The sequence below is a fragment of the Protopterus annectens genome, chromosome 3.part1 (genome assembly GCF_019279795.1).
Source record: "Protopterus annectens isolate FY-2018-M chromosome 3.part1, PAN1.0, whole genome shotgun sequence".
Lineage (NCBI taxonomy): Eukaryota > Metazoa > Chordata > Ceratodontiformes > Protopteridae > Protopterus > Protopterus annectens.
The window spans coordinates 200,215,512-200,231,499 of record NC_056732.1 but is presented as its reverse complement, the minus strand read 5'-3'; the positions used below and the strand labels follow the sequence as shown (position 1 = coordinate 200,231,499).

The following is a 15,988-nucleotide window of genomic DNA, read 5'->3' as shown; positions in this document are numbered from 1 at the left end:
GCTCCTAGTTTGCAGTCATCTGCAAACTTTGTTAGCCAAAGACCTTCTGTGTTGGCCTGCACTTCAGAGAAGTAGATACCAAACAGGAGAGGACCCAGGACTGAACCCTGTGGTACTCCACTTGTCACTGGTCTGATGTCGGATTTGGAATCCGCCACTTTCACAGTGTGGGTTCTGTCCATGAGCCAGTTGGCAACCCATCTTGTGACATAGGGATTTATACCTAGTTTAGTGAGCTTATCTATAATTCCAGAGTGGGGGATGGTGTCAAAAGCCTTGGTGAGATCTAGTTAAGCTGTGTGAACCATTTTACCCTGATCTATGGCTTTGGTGACTGCTTCAAAGAAGTCAATCAGGTTTAGGAGACATGATCTGCCTTTTACAAATCCAAACTGTGTAGGGTCCAGAGTTTAGAGATTACCAATGTCTTTGTTTATGAGTTCCATGGCCTTGCAGACCAGACTCGTCAGGTTAATGGGGCGGTAGTTCCCGGGGTCCGTCGTGGCTCCCCCTTTGTGGAGTGGGATAACTGTCGCGGTGCACCATTCGGTGGGTACAAAGCCTGAGGTGAAGCTATGATTGAACATGGTACTTAGGTAGGGTGCCAGTTCATTCTGTAGTTCGTGTAGAATGCAGCCTGGGATATTGTCAGGTCCCATGGATGCTGTGTTCTTGGCTTTGGAGAGTGTGTTTTTTACCTGTGCAGCCGTGATTATAGGAACTTTGCATTCTTCAGGTATAGAGATGGGCCCTCTAGGGGGTGAGAGGGGGGTAAAGTTAGCACTGAACCTATCTGCTTGGATGTTGGCAATATCAGTTGGTTCTGTATATTTAGTGCCATTATGCTGTAACTCAGAGCAGATCTGAGTGTTCCCATTTAGATTCTTGACATAGCTATAGAATGCTTTGTGGTTGTCTTTAGAGTCAGTGGCAATTTTGTTTTCGTAACTAGCTTTGGAGGATTTTATGAGGGATCTCATCTTCTTACCGAGGTTGACCAGGGAGTTCCTCCAGACATGGGATTTTACTCTTTTTTGCAACAGTTTCTTTCTTCTGTTGTAGAGTTTGTTTATGGCAGAGGTCCACCAGATTGGCTTCCTTTTTTTAGAGGATAACATCTTGGTTCTATTAGGGATAGCATGATCCATACACTCGTGTAAGTGCTTATAAAGTGCATTTGTGTAGGATTCGGCAGTCATACCTGTATTGTCTGTCTGCATGGGTGTCATGAAGTTTGCCACTTCTGTCTTAAGAAGTGTGAAGTTGGCTTTTGAGAAGTTTTTTACGATGGTTTCCCTAATTGGGGCTGGGGGTGGGATGTGGATGTCTAGGCTGATTAGCTTGTGGTCGGATCTGACCAACGAGGAATTGACCTCTGGTGTGGAACACCGGTTTCCCATGTTGGTAATGACCAGGTCTAGGATATTGCTGCCCCTGTTGGGGGTGTGAATAAGTTGATCCAAGGCGTTGGAATTTATTAGTAACATATCTAAATACTATTGTAGATTCTTTTTTAAAAGACGTGTTGCTCCTACTACAATTGGAACTGTCTGGGTATCTTTCTTCCACATTGCTCTCGTTTCTGCCTGCAAATCTTGATATTTTATGACTTTGCGTCTCTCTGTACACAAGACGCTGTAGTCACTGGGTGTAGCGATGTCAGTGATCAGTGGTACTTTTGTCTTCTTTTCATGGACCACTATATCTGCTTTTTTCACTTCTGTCTTTTGAACTGTTGGTAATGGGTGATTCCATGTGATGTAGACTTTATCATTTTCTATGATGATTTGTGGCTCATGTTCCCAGTGTTTTTCAGCTACTTCAGTATTATAATGTTTGCACAATCGCCAGTGCAACAGTCTTGCCACATTATTATGCCTTTCAGTATACAGTCCTTCTGCAATTAGTATGTCACAAACAGCAGCAAGGTGTGCGACTGTTTCCAGTTCTGTTTTACAGAACCTACATTTGTCTGTTTCTCCCACATGTTCAATGGTCTTTATAAAACAACTTGTAAATAGCCCACTGTCTTGGGCCGCCAATATTTATCTTTCATCTTTTGGTTTGAATTTGCCTTTCCTTAACCATTCTTGCATTCGATCCTAATCAACACGAGGTTCTTCCAGAGGTTTTCTATACTTGCAGCTATATTTATGCATTTTCCACATTTCTTGCCTTCTCATCTGATCCTTCACCTTATAATCTTTCGTCTGGTTTTTTTTGGACATTCAGTTGCTGCCTAATTTTTATGTACTTCTGGTTTGATTTCCATTCCTGCTTGACACTGATATGGTTCTGCTAGACTAAGCAGGGAAGTCATATTAGATTTATTTTCCTCAGGTTTTAAAACTTTCACTACTTTTGGGACTTGTGAGGTCAGCAGGTATGTGTGCAGATCTATACATGTAATCAATTCCAAGGAGGCCCATACCTCCTTAGGAACGGGGACTATATAATCTTGGTATGCAGTGATTTTTATATATAATTTGGTGAGCATGAAGCATCCTTCTTGATTTCCTGTCTAATTTGTCCAACACTTTTTGGGGCCAGTCATTCACTCCAAAACTGTAAGTTAGGACAGAAAGAGCAAATTGGTTTGTTCTAGATGCCAGTGCTGTTTTCAGGATTAATTTAAGTCTTCTAAAATATTCTGTTTTCTTGGTGCTGCAGTTTTCTTGCTTTAAATGTTGCTTTTGAACATTTATCAAGACCAAATGACATTCTTATATCACCTGAAAAGGTTGTGACTACTTGCAGTTGTGCTTTCATTTCCTCATCTGGTGAGCTGTACAGTTTTATATCATTGAAAAAGAGAAGCTGAGAGGCCTTTAGACTTGTTTTCTAGGAGCCAAATTATAGCCATGGCCTAATCTGTATAAGTATGCAGCTTAATGGGTTAAGGGCAAGACAGAATAGCAGCGTTGACAGGGAGTCACCCTGGAATATCCCCCTTTGAATTTTTATCCCTGGAATAATAATTTGTCCTTTATCATGGCTTAATTGCAAAGTGGTCTGCCAATATTTCATGGTCACTGTAATGTAGTCAATCAGTTTAGGGTGTATCTTATACATTTTTAAGCACTCCTTTATCCATGAATGTGGGATACTATCAAATGCTTTTTTGTAGTCAAGCCATGCCATACTTAGATTCTTCTCCTTTTTACAGTTCTCCATTATGACTTTATTTAGCAACAGATGATCCTTTGTTCCATATGACTTTCTTTTATTACCCTTTTGTTCTATTGCCAAGATTGAATTTTCTTTTAAATGACTATAAACTCTGTCGGCATCAATTCTGGTGTATAGTTTATACGTCTTTGGAAGGCAAGTTATTGGTCTATAATTTTTAGAATAACTTGCAGGTTCGCTTTTAAGTACGAGCATTGTTTTTCCTGTTGTTAACCAGGTTGGTGTCTGATTGGGGTGCGCATATAAATAGTTCTTACTCATGGATAAATCTTTGTGCAAATATATTAGTACTTTTAGCCAGAAGTTAGGTACTTCATCTGGGCTTAGGTTTTTCTATTTGGAGGCTTTTCTTAACTTTATATCAATCTCTATGGCTGTTAATTCATCCCATTTTATATCATGTACCTTTGAACTTCTTATTCTTTTTTTTTTTTTTACTTCTGTCCATGTAGCTTCTTTGTTATGTTCCACAGGATTTTCATAGATATTCCTCCAAAATGTATCTATTTCTTCTTTTTTTGGGTGGTCTTTCAATTTCTTTGGCCTTGTTTCACAGTTCTCTGTAGGACTTTTTGGGGTCATCAATAAATTGCTTATTTTGTACTTTTCTTTTATATTTATCTGTGTATCTTCTAAATTTTTTTGCCTGTGCTGAGATTTTTAGTTTATTATTTGCAATAGTATAAGATAGATCCTTATCTGTTATAAAACTGCTTGTTGCTTTTATGACATCTGTCTTTATATTTTTTATCTGTTCCCTCTTCTATACTCTTCCAACAGTGACAATTCTTTTCTTAATTGCTTTATAGTTTTCTATATTCGATACTTCCATGATGGTAATCGATTTCTTCCCTTCTTTTCCCTTACTACCCTGTGTTCTTGTGGTACAATTGTATCTGTTATTGATTTAGCTGCACAGTAATATATCCAGTTTACTTCTGTTATAGCTCATGAATCTCTATGGACAAACCTAATTACTGTGTTCATTTGTTTTATCAATCTTCTGACTTGTTGGGTTTTGTTGACCTTCTGCAGTGTATTTCTTTCATTGATCTTAAAATACTTATCTGTCTCTATTAAATCAAGCAACTCTTCTCTTAGCTCATTTTCTTCTAAACTGAAGACACACTTTTTATTCTCCATTTCCTGCGGGCATTCTATAGAGTGTTCTATAGCTCCTTCCTGTGGCACATTCTCTTCACTTTCATCCTGTGTCATCCGTTGCTCTGTCATATGGGACCTCACTGGCCTATCACTCCTCAGCACTGACTGTGTCAGAGTTGCCACAGTTTCCTGTTTCTTCCCTTGCCTTCCAGCTTCAAGTGAACATCTGTACTGGTTTTCTGTGGAAGGTTCCAAAATATCTTCATATGGCAACTGCCCATTTGCTTCCCATTCCTCTGGTTTCTCCTTAATTTGGATGTCTATTGCTGTGTCCTGTTTGGTGCTTTGAGTTAAATTTTCTACACTGAATCCTTCACTTTGCAGGTACTCCATAACCTCAGTTTCTATTTCTTTAACTTCTTCATTACTAATCTTTTCTACCTTTCCTCTTTGTCTTCTTATTTTTTTGTATTGTGAAGTTTTCCATGTCTGGATTCCTTTGACTGTATTTCTCTTCAAATATCTTTGGTGCTGCTGTTTTTGTATTGATTAGTTTTGCTTTCTCCTTTATGTAAATATTGCACCATATTAAATCTTCTTTTCTTTCCCATGTCCATATTTCTTCTAAAGATGTCTCCTGATCTTTGTTTCTCCTTACTTTGAGGACTCGTTCCATCATGCTGTGATGCAACCTGTGTTAGATCTTCTACACCAAATCCTTCATTTCACAGGCATTCCATAACTTCAGCTTCTATTTTTCAACTATGCTTTATTAATCTTCTTTTCTGCATTCCCTCATTGTGACATTTTTTGTTTTTATTGTGAAATTTTCCATATCCAGATGCCTTTGCCTGTATTTCTCTTCTAATATTTTTGGGGCTGCCTTTTTTGTATTGATTAATTTGGCTTTCGACTTTGCATAAATATTGCACCATATCAAATCTTTTTATTCCCCTGTCCATATTTCTTTTTTATACTTTTCAAAAATCTCTAGGTTTTGTTTATGTTTTCACACTTCCTCAGTTTTTCCAAACAGATCAAAGTTTCTTGGCCTATAAGTTTTTCACAAATTTGTTGTATTAATGAAAACACATTTTATTTGAGGCTTCTGACATTTTCTTGTGGAAGCATTTTTCTTTCCTCTAATTTCTCTCTTAATCTTTTTGTATAACTTGTGTCTGGAAATTCTGGGATTTTTGCATAATAGTAACAATACATAATTTCTTTCTTATCCCCCACAGTCCACTCTGTTGTCTTTATGGCTCTTCTTTGGCCCATCAGTTTTTGTAGACTGCTACTTTCTTCTACAGCAGGGGTGCCATCTTCCCCTTGGACGTGGCCTAGCCCCATTGTAGGAATGTTTCCGTATCTTGAGGAATCTGCACTGTCATTTTTTTTCCACTCCTGGCACCAGTGTGGTTACCAGGATTGGGCACTTTTTTATCCTGGGTCTTGTGCACTCAACTATCTTTTTTAATTTTTGACCTTCTCTCCATGATGTTGTTGTTGCGTCTTTCGGCTTTTCCCGGTTAGGGGTCGCCACAGTGGAACTCCGGTCCGCTAATGATTGGTAGTTGATTTTTACATGCCGAGTTACCAGCCCTGACCCACAACCTTCAACGAAGGTACGCCCATTCATGCATGTCTCTATGCAGAAGACGCTCTAGCTGTGAATCGAACCGGACAGCGTCTTACTGTGAGGCGACAATGCTACCGCAGCACCACCACCACAAAATACAGTCTATGTACCAGTGTTGTCTTGGTGAGATTTTATGAAAAACAAGGTCCACCTCATGAAGGTACTCATCAAGACTTGAGGATAAATTCAATTTCAGCAGTACTGCTCTCCTTTGTTTGCTGACCTATCATCTCTCAATTCAGACCCCTTTATTTTGTGTCTGTGAACTAAGGAACTTTTGGGAAACGAGTTGTCAGTTGCTAATTAGATTAGTAGAGAAAAAAAATCCAGCCTTAGGACCTGTTAAGGATGGTCCTCTTGGTAGAGCACCTGATGATGTAAGAATGTGTCTTTTTTTTCCAGTGTGATAGTGGAGTAATGTGAGATGTGGTGGTGGTGTTACTTCAAATGTGGACTTTCCAGAATACAATGACAGTATTTTATACCTTAATGTATATTAGAAAAACTTTGTGTTGTCCTCTCTGCAGGTCTTATCAAACCATGGCGTAAGGTGATGGGATGAGTGAGACGTAGAGTTTGTTCCAGAATGTATGTAACACGTACTGAGGACGTTTCGTTTTATGGCAAGTTAGAACTTGGCCTTCTAAAGTTTCAGCCTTGCACACACATGTACACTGTTCGTCTTTGAAATGTACTTGTCATAATAAGCATCCAGATTGCACACTTTTTCCACACTGGCATTTTTTCAAGTGTCTTTTTTAGCCAATAAGAAAGAACTGATGTACCTTCCTTTACAAGTACAAGTGGGTATTTTAGCAGTGCCTCTAACATTAGTAACTTAATAAGTCTTCAAGAAGAGCTCCTGCTACCACCAAAAAAGTTTAAGTAATTGCAAAGCTTGTGTTGTTCTAATAAAAGTTATTACGTCACATCTGTGTTCAAGTGTTATTTTTTTCTTTTAGTGGACCTTCTTAGTTCTTTTTAAAATGTTTCCATGATTCTCAGTTTGTGAGAGAGCATAAATCAGAACTTGCAGTACAAGATAATTCTATGTCATAGATGTGCTACTATGGTGAGTATTTCACATCGCTGTACTTTCTTTGATCGTTTGTACTGAGAGGGGGGTTCGTAGAGATTGCTCTGATATATATTCATGTTTATGGTTATTGACATGAACCAAAGGAATAGCTACTCTTAATGTTGTTACACGAAAGGAGTACTTTTGCCAGATGAGGTATAGTTAGAAGTCAATCATTCCTGTTTTATAGGTTCATGGGTAAGTACAAGTACTAGGCTAGCTGCCCTCGTGGGCCATTTTAAGCCTAGCCAGTTTCCCTTTTTGTGCTTGAATAGAGATTGACCTTACCTATCCCGTGGTTGATAGCCTACTCTCTAATGAGAATAACTGGAATTATACCATAGACAATTTGAAGGGACCCATGCATGGGATAAAGCATTTAGGAGCTGCCTTTGTCCATGAGTAGTACGGGGGGGGGGGGGGTCCTGGGGTAAATTCTGTTTTAGATCCAAGTTTCACTTGAATATAGACAGGGATGAACTTTGTTTTATTTGAATAGGGAGTCTATTCCAGAGCAACTGTGTCCTCTATGTAATATACCTGTCCCTCCAAACCGTTCTGTTGATGTTACAGAGGAGGTTTAGATCCCTAGACTATTTCCAATGCCATATGACATGCTGATGTGCAGTAAATCCATCAGTATTGGGTTGGAGGATGCCTTGTATGCCAGACATGGGTCACTTAATAGCAGTCTTTAGGATACTGACTGTAGTGACATAGCTTTGAGTCAGTCCATACAGGACATGTTGTTTAGGCTCTGTATCCTTTTAATAAGGTATCACTCTGGGAGTTCCAGTTGTTGCATGTGTCTGAGCAGTTACATGCCAAAGGTATAAGGTCATGCATTTGGTGAAAAAATGCAAGCCTTATTGATCATCAGGGAGACTGATACCCTGTGTCATATTTTGGAACTTAAGGTTAGCCATGTAGTCATCCAGTTCCTTCTAGAAGGTTTGGATTGAAGTGATGGGCTGAGTTTAAGAGGGGGACTTTATTCTATAGGTATGGGAGTTTTTGAGGTGTAAAGTTGTCAAGTTTCAAAGTACAGTTGATATTAATTTCATGTGGACATTCTAAGCTGAGAGTTTCAAGTGGTAAGGGGTATTTTAATGCTGTTTACATTCATAGGTCAGGCTTAGGGCTCCTCCAAGAAAGGGATAAAATACAGATGGGAGAGAGAGTTGCTGTAGTCTGTAACAGTGAGACAAGCCCTGAATTTCTTTGATTATCTTTGTGAGGAGTCTTTGTATCTTCTCCACTTGCACTAGATGAAGTGTATGTAAGTTACAAAACAGGGTGCATATTTCTATAATTGGTTTTATAAGATGTGTATAGAGAATGATAAATGCTCATCATTCTTACTGCTGTAGTAGTCTTTGGCTATTTGGGTTGTATCTTGTCCAGGACAAAACAACCGTCCAGTCTTCAAACAAGCTCTGGCTCCTTCCCACACTTACGCTGACTCCTGATTGGCTAATCTCTTTGGGTCTGAGACTTTCTCTGGGAGGTTCTTCTCTTTGGGGCCGGAGAAAGATAACTGTTGCCCAGGCTAAAGTGCTGTCTCTGTTGGTCTTCTTCAAGGGATATCCCTAGCAAACAGAAACCAAAGGTTAGACATTGCTCATCCAAATTTGTCTTTTCATAAAGATGATGTTCTTACATTAGCCAGGGGTTTTATTGCAGGGTTTCTATCCAGGAGGATAGACATTCATACCAGAAGACTAACTAGGTTGATATATTCTTGAGGAAAATATGTCAGATGGTGCCAGCTGTATAGGTATCAGGTGAAAGGTCATTGCAAAGACTCCAACATATTTTACTGTTTTGTCACCTTTTAGGTATTGTCCATCAATGGAATATATATATTTTTTTACATGGTGCAATAACATTGCGCTTTTTTTTTTTTTGACATTGGAGGCCCAGTCATCTCTACTGTACCATTTATGTGTAATAAGTGCCATTTGACAGGAAGTGTTTGTATACTTATAAAAACAGTCCCCAGTTTGCAGTATGCACATATGTGACAACCCACTCACTAAAGAAAGTTTTGACATGTAAGAAGATGCTAGAAAGGAGTGGCCCCAGGAAACACCTCTGAGGAATTCCAGTGGTGACAGGATGGTGAAGATAGGAATTCTCCTTTTCTTAACCTGATGTGTGCAACTGTGTAGCATTTGTAGACCGATGTTGTTAAGGTTTCTTTTCCCTTTTGGGAGGGTGGCCTACTGGTTAAGGCATTTGCCTTACAAACACAAGGTACAGGGTTTGAGTCTCACAAGGGATAATTGGCTAGGCTTAAAATGGCTTGCAAGGGCAGTTAGCTTAGTACTAATCTATGAACCTTTAGGTCTCTGAATGTATGTACAATTCTACTGAAGGATGTAGTGTTGAACTTCTTAGCTAAGTCTTGATAACCTGCATGGACAAACCTTCATACAGTATGGTTGTGATATTGATTTGTCTGTAAATATTGAGTGATGTGGAAGGACCTCTCTTTGTGGATTTAGGACTACAGTAGCCTGCTTCCAGATGTCAAGAACATAGGCAATTTTTAATGTTATTCTAAGAATGTACATAAGAAATATTAAAGGTTGTTTTTGACGGCACACATAAAGCTTCCTGCTGTCTTGTATTTGGGACATTTTGATGGGTGTTTGAGTTACTGAGAGCAGAGGTTCAGGTTACCATTTTGTATTTACATTTTGATGGGTTTGTGCTGAAAGGATAGGAGGCAGTGCTTATGAGCTGAGAGCAGAGGTTACCATCTTGTGTTTAATTTTGGGTGGGATTTTGCTGCAAGGAAGAGTAGTAGATGGGCTTAAAAAATTGATTTTAATCTTTGTGCCAGTATTTTATCTGTATCTGTTGGCACTGTTATGGTGATACCATTTTGTTCTAGCGCATGACAGTTTTGCTTCTTCCTCTTCATTTTTCAGATATGGTTGTAGAAGGTCTTAATGCTGTCATTAGTGACATGATGTCAGTTCTGTAGTAGGGAAGCCGAAATATAAATATGTATATGTGTGTGTGCGTGTGTGTGTGTGCTGAAATATAAATATGTATATGTTTGTGTGTGTGTTTGTGTGTCTCGTGTGTGCGCCCGCACATTTGTACATAACCATATGCACACATATGTTGTAATATGGCAGCAAAGTGAGTAATACTTATAGTGACTAATAATGTTTTGGATAAATAAAATGGACAGTCAGATGCAGGGGGATTTTATTAAATAAAACTTACTATAAGGCTACTGTATTGGAGAGATTAAAGTACTGATTGTAGAATAAGGTTTTGTAGGATGATGGGATTGGGCTGTTAACTATTCTGATTTTAAATGCATTACTTCTTATTGTTGCTTTTGTAAATATTGTAAATGTCTGTACTTAGTTTTTATTTTCTGTATGTAGAGTGCTTTTATTGTATATACTTTATTTAAATTGCATTTTAAAGTATTTGTAGTCTTTTGGATAAGTGCTGTGGGATATTTTACATCCACCTAAGCTAAGCTGCCACTAACTTAAGCAGATTTGACATTCGTTTAACACCTCTCGGGTGAAAGTTTGCACACTCTGGAGTACACCACACACACACACACACACACACACACACACACACACACACACATATGTATGCTGCATTGTAGTCAGAGGTTGTGTATCCAGCTATTTTTCTGCCCAGTGCTGTCCCCAGAATTAACGTCCCCATCTTTAAAAAAAAAAAAAAAAGTATTTTCTACTTTTAAACTGTAGCAAACTGTATTTATTTGTAAATGCCGGTGGGCAGTGAAGACCAAGAGGGATTTGCTGATTCCACCCTCTAACACTGTACCTGGGATGCTGGCCCCTTTTTCCCCACCCTAGCTACACTCCAGCATCTCACTTTATCTGAACGCCAAGTCATTTATTTTATTTTTTCATTCTTCCTCTCAGATGGAATGTTCTCAGAAACAGGATTTTTGGTAGCTATAGTAAAAGAAAAAAGTAAATGTTAATGTACAGTATGACTAGAATAACTGAATGCAGCTACTGATATTAAAGTAGTTGGTAGTTTGGCAGGCGAAAAATAATAAATCAGTACAAAAGAGGTGCTCTGCCAGCTAGTTATGCATTATCTTTAAACAGGATGGTGGTGTGATCCTACTCTTTGAAGCACTTGAGTGAATCTGCTGCATATTGGATGAAACGTCCTTCATGACTCTATACCCCCTAACTCACCACTGATCCACTTGATCCACCTTGGGGTTTGTTTAAAGTGAAATATAGTGGACCTCATCTCACTGTTGGAGTTGGATTGTCCTGATAACTTAACTGAGTCAAACAAACCAGCCACTAATGTTCCGCTAGTCAGACAAACTTGGGCACTAGCTTTAGACAGGCTGACTGCTGAAGGTGCAGTAGACACATTTTATGGTAAACATTTTGGACATTCTTTAGAGGATTACTAAGTATCACTAGGATTCATCTGCAGGGGCGTTTGTTGTTCTTTTTGGGCAGTCTGCTTTGGATCTGTTGCTGAGTCCCAACCCATTGCAGTAACCTGGATGGATTGAAGACCTGGTTGAAGCTGCAGCAGCCTTATACTACAAAACAGGTAGATCGAGTGGCATCTCTGCCAAGGAGATCTCGGGTGTGTGACTAGGGAATGCCCTGTGCTGCATGCTCTGCCTTTCTGTATTGGTGTGGTGCCAAAGTGTATTTCTTTGCACCAAGCCATTATTTATTGTAGGACTCTATGGATATGTTGAGGTGATTAGAGTGCAAATTCAGGTAGCTCAGCTGCTCTGTTTGCAGCATATTGTATTCAGAGTAGCCTTTGTGATTGGTATCCATGTTTACACTAGTTGAGAGAGGCTGCAACGGACAGGACTGTTAGGTAAAGGAGACCAGTAATTTTATGTTGGCCACTAATAAGGAATACCTGTAAATGCCAATCCTAAATCGGAAGGGGAATTGGTTCCATTCCCTGAGGATCCCTTTCATGGTGGTGCTGATAATAGATGCCTGTGTAATTACTAGTATACCTCACCATGAAGGACTGAGTAGGTTACAGTGTTATCACTATAGTACACACAATGATATTATGTAAGGATGTGTACATGTAGCTTACTCGTCAGCTGTCTAATTGTTTTCATCACTTTGTAAAGTGCTGCATTCACAATTGTCTTTATTGATTTCTGGTGGAACCTGAATCTCGAAAACTAAACATTTATTTTATGGAGTCTGCTCCAGCAGATGTCATGCATGCTCACAAACATAACACTGTCTCCTTTTGCTAAGGGCACATGCTAGCATTCCATGGCATGGACTTCTAGAAGTAAGCAACATTCTGTGGGTACACTCTGTAAAAGAAATTGAAGCCTGAGAGAGATGCAATGCAAAGTCTGCAGTACCAGGCTGGCCTGCTTCTCCTTTGTCTGTTTAAAGATAATGTAGACGTTTTCCTTCAAAGAAAGCATGTATGTTATCTTTGTTTAAGCAGTCTCTTTGGGGGAAAAAAGTTAAATGAGCAAAACTCCTTTCCATTATACCCCTAGTTGTCAACCATCCTGATGGCAAGTTTTACCTTGAATGAACTGCGTCTATGTTTTAAGTAGGTTAGTTTTTGGATGGTGTTAACTTTAACCTTGTTGCATTAGGTTGGGTAAAGCTTTGAAGGCTTTTATATACATTCTGCCTTTAAGAATTCATTTTATGGTAAGCATTTATGTAACTGTATTTACTTTGTTTTCCTTGTGTAGTCACTTCACTCCTTGTAAGTGGACTTGTTTTTTCCAGCATGTGTCTTGGTGTAGGAGTTGTGCAGTGGTGGTCTGATACACTTATTTTTTTGTTCTTTTTTCAGGCTGGTGCATGGCCTCTTACACAAACCCCATCATCTACATTTGCTATTCCGCAGGAACTGGAAAAAAGTGTACATATGGTAGGTTAGTAGGAATTTTGCTTGTAGACATCTACAAATATTTATCTAAAAATAACATTATAGGTTTGTTTGTAACAATTGTTATACAGTTGAATAATAATGGCATTTGAAGTTTAGTGCATATGTATTTTTTGTGAAAATTTTGTGATGAAAATGATGTTTTCAGTTGCGTGTACTTTTTCAAAAAGTTTGTAGCATTTTTATTACTTTACGCTGAGCCAACATTCTCAGTTCAGAGTATTGTAGTCTTTGCTATGCTATGCATGAGTAAAAGCCTCTGTGCTTTCACAACACATTTGTTTGATGATCATTTTAAGGATCATTACTGCAGGAATTATGATGTGGGATGTCGGCCACCAGGTATACAGACATATTGTTTGTCAGCTTTTCATTTGTGGTATACCTGTGTGATCACTGAATTCCTCCGTTAGCACTAAGACTCTTCAAACTACACTGAATAAAATTTGCTGTTTTATTTCCCTTCAGTGCATTACTTTCTTTGCATACAAAAAGCCAGGTGGCTTCCAGTTAGCATCTTTTGCTTATATTGCTACACCATGAACAGTCTCCATGACTAGCTAACAAACTGCCTTTCACTGTCCACTGATATCTGCTGATCAAGGGACACTGACTTTGAAAAGACCTTCATTCCACCTTGATGATGATATCCTTTAGTAAGGTAATTTCAACTGTTTGGAATAACTTAGCAGTTGTCTAACTGTAGTTACAGCTGGTGAGGGAGGCTGTCCTTGACTATTACAAATGCCATTTCTTTAGGTGGTAATGGTTAGTTTTTTTAAAGAAAAACTTATTTCAGTTGTTATCTAGAGGGAATTTGTGTGAAGTCTGCATGTCCTCCCTGTGGTCACATGGGTTTCTTCTTGGTGCTCCGGTTTCCTCCCACATTCCAAAGACAAGTAGCAGGTGGATTAGATACTCTAAACTGGCTGTAGGTGCGAGTGTGTGTTGGAGTGAGTGGCACGAATGAGCTACTGCGGCAGGGCTAGCGACTCGGAGATGTAAACCTTGGTTCGAGATGATTGTCACTGCTGAAGTGACACCCTGAACCAATGTGCAAAATGGGAAAAGGGTTTGAGGATGGATGGATTTAAAGAAAAGGACATCAGGCTACTACAAGGAATTCAAAGGAAAGCTGAAATAATGATTCATGGGATGGAGGCATGGTAGTATTGTCAGAAACTAGAGGAGTTGAACCTTTCCTAACTACACCAGTAAAGAAAAGGGGAAAAGAATATTGGTGCACAAGGTTATATTTGAGAGATGTGTAAGGGGCATTCTGCATAGGAAGGATAGAAGGGAAAGGGGAGGGACAGGCAGCCCGTTGTAGGAACTGTCTGCTTCATGGATCTCTCAAAGACTTTATTCGCAAAGCGTGTTCTGGACACATTGAAGGGACTAACAGAAAGGGTAGTGGAGTGGGAAAGCTCAGACGCAGCAGCATAAAAGGAAAGGTTAGGATGAAGGGAAGGCAGATTGAAAGGGCACACTAAATAAGCATAATTTCTCTTTTGTAGTCAAAAAATGTAAAGGAAAGCAAGTTAAACAGACAGACTTTTCTCGGCATTATCTCTTGAAGGTTGGTGTCATTCTGCGGAGTGGGCTAACTGTTCAAAGACAGTTTGAGAGTGGTTTCTCAGAGTCCTTTTGCTGAAATTAGATTTGTGCAGTTGTTTGAGATTTCACATGGTCAGATCATTCTTATTCTCAGAGGTCAGTAACATTTGCTTCAAAGTTGGTGGTTTGAGTTTGGGGTAGTATTATAGTTTTATTTGGGGTTAAGGTTAGGATTAGGGAAAAAGGTTGGGTGTGATATATCCTGCTGTGTGATTTGGTATGGTTGGCCTCCCACAAGAAGTGTGGTGAGTAATTCTCTGTCAGGCTCTTTTTTCCCCAAAATTTTGATAAATGTGTGTATTTTGACAATTTTGTTTTTAAGATTTTGCCCTTTATTTCCTACCTTAGAGCATCCAGTCTGTTCAGTTTGGGATTCCCAGCTTCATGACTTAAAAGTTAACAGTATAGCTTTACTAAATGTTATTTATTTAAACATGATGCAGGTTGTGCTGTGACTTAGATGGTGTTAGTTTATGTATGTTGTGTCTTAAAATCTGATGTCCTTTTCACTCTTCTCAACCCAGACTTCGGATCCAACTCTCAAGCTCCTCCCTGTACCCATAATGCCTTAGTCCATCCCCATTACTTCAGTTCTCTTTTGTAGCCATCCTTTCTCGAGTGTTAATAGATTTTCAGTGAGTTAATCCTACTTTTTTCTTCTTAAAAGTTTACTTTTAGCTTTTTTTGCTATTTATCTCTATCCTCCATCTTAATCTCTTGCAGGCACTAGGGCTTCTTACTGTTTTCTACATAACAGGCTATTATTACCATAGTTGATGTTTCTGCTTACCCTTTTTATATGGTATCCCTTTTAAATTACCATTGTTGGTAATTAATCCTTTCTTTTCTTTCTGTATTTAAAAAAAAAAAAAAAAATCCCCAATTTGGATGCCCACAAGGAGTGCGTATATTGCCTTGTAGCCAGACACTTGGTCACCAGTTGTGCTATCTGCTCAACCTTCAGTCCAAGGGCTCTGGATGATTGGTGCAATAAGTTAATTTTGAAAGGCCTTCTTTCTGCTACATCTACTTCTGTGGCTAAAACCACCAAATCTGCTCTGTTGGAGCACAGAAAACGCTCCCTGCCAAAGTCCCCCAGGTCTTCATCGGAGCCACCTTCTAAAGCCAGAAAACATTGAATCCGACATTATCAGGTCCAAAGACCAGATCCGAGACCCTGTATTCAGAAGGCTTTGGATACGATTGTCATATCTGTCAGTCCTATGGCTCCCTCCTTGGATCCTAGGTCCTCATATACAAAGCCCTGCACCTTGCACGAAAGTCTTAGTCCAGAATATATAATCAAGCCCGTATCACCTACTCTGCGATCCCTGTTTGCTACAAATCACTAAAAATTCTAAGCCACAATCCACTACTTAGTCAATGTCCTCCAGAAGTTTATGAAAAGTAGATGTGGACAGGAT

At 39.1% G+C, this 15,988-nt stretch overlaps 1 protein-coding gene across 4 annotated transcripts in view; it reads left to right on the top strand.

Annotated features, from left to right (window-relative positions):
* Positions 1 to 15,988, top strand: part of CUL2 (cullin 2) — a 2,069,186-nt gene that overhangs the window by 1,761,292 nt on the left and 291,906 nt on the right. For all 4 annotated transcript variants that reach the window (XM_044066711.1, XM_044066712.1, XM_044066710.1 and 1 more), the window contains one exon: positions 12,852 to 12,929. In XM_044066711.1, coding sequence (XP_043922646.1) covers positions 12,852 to 12,929 — 78 coding nt within the window. The remainder of the gene's footprint in view (positions 1 to 12,851; positions 12,930 to 15,988) is intronic.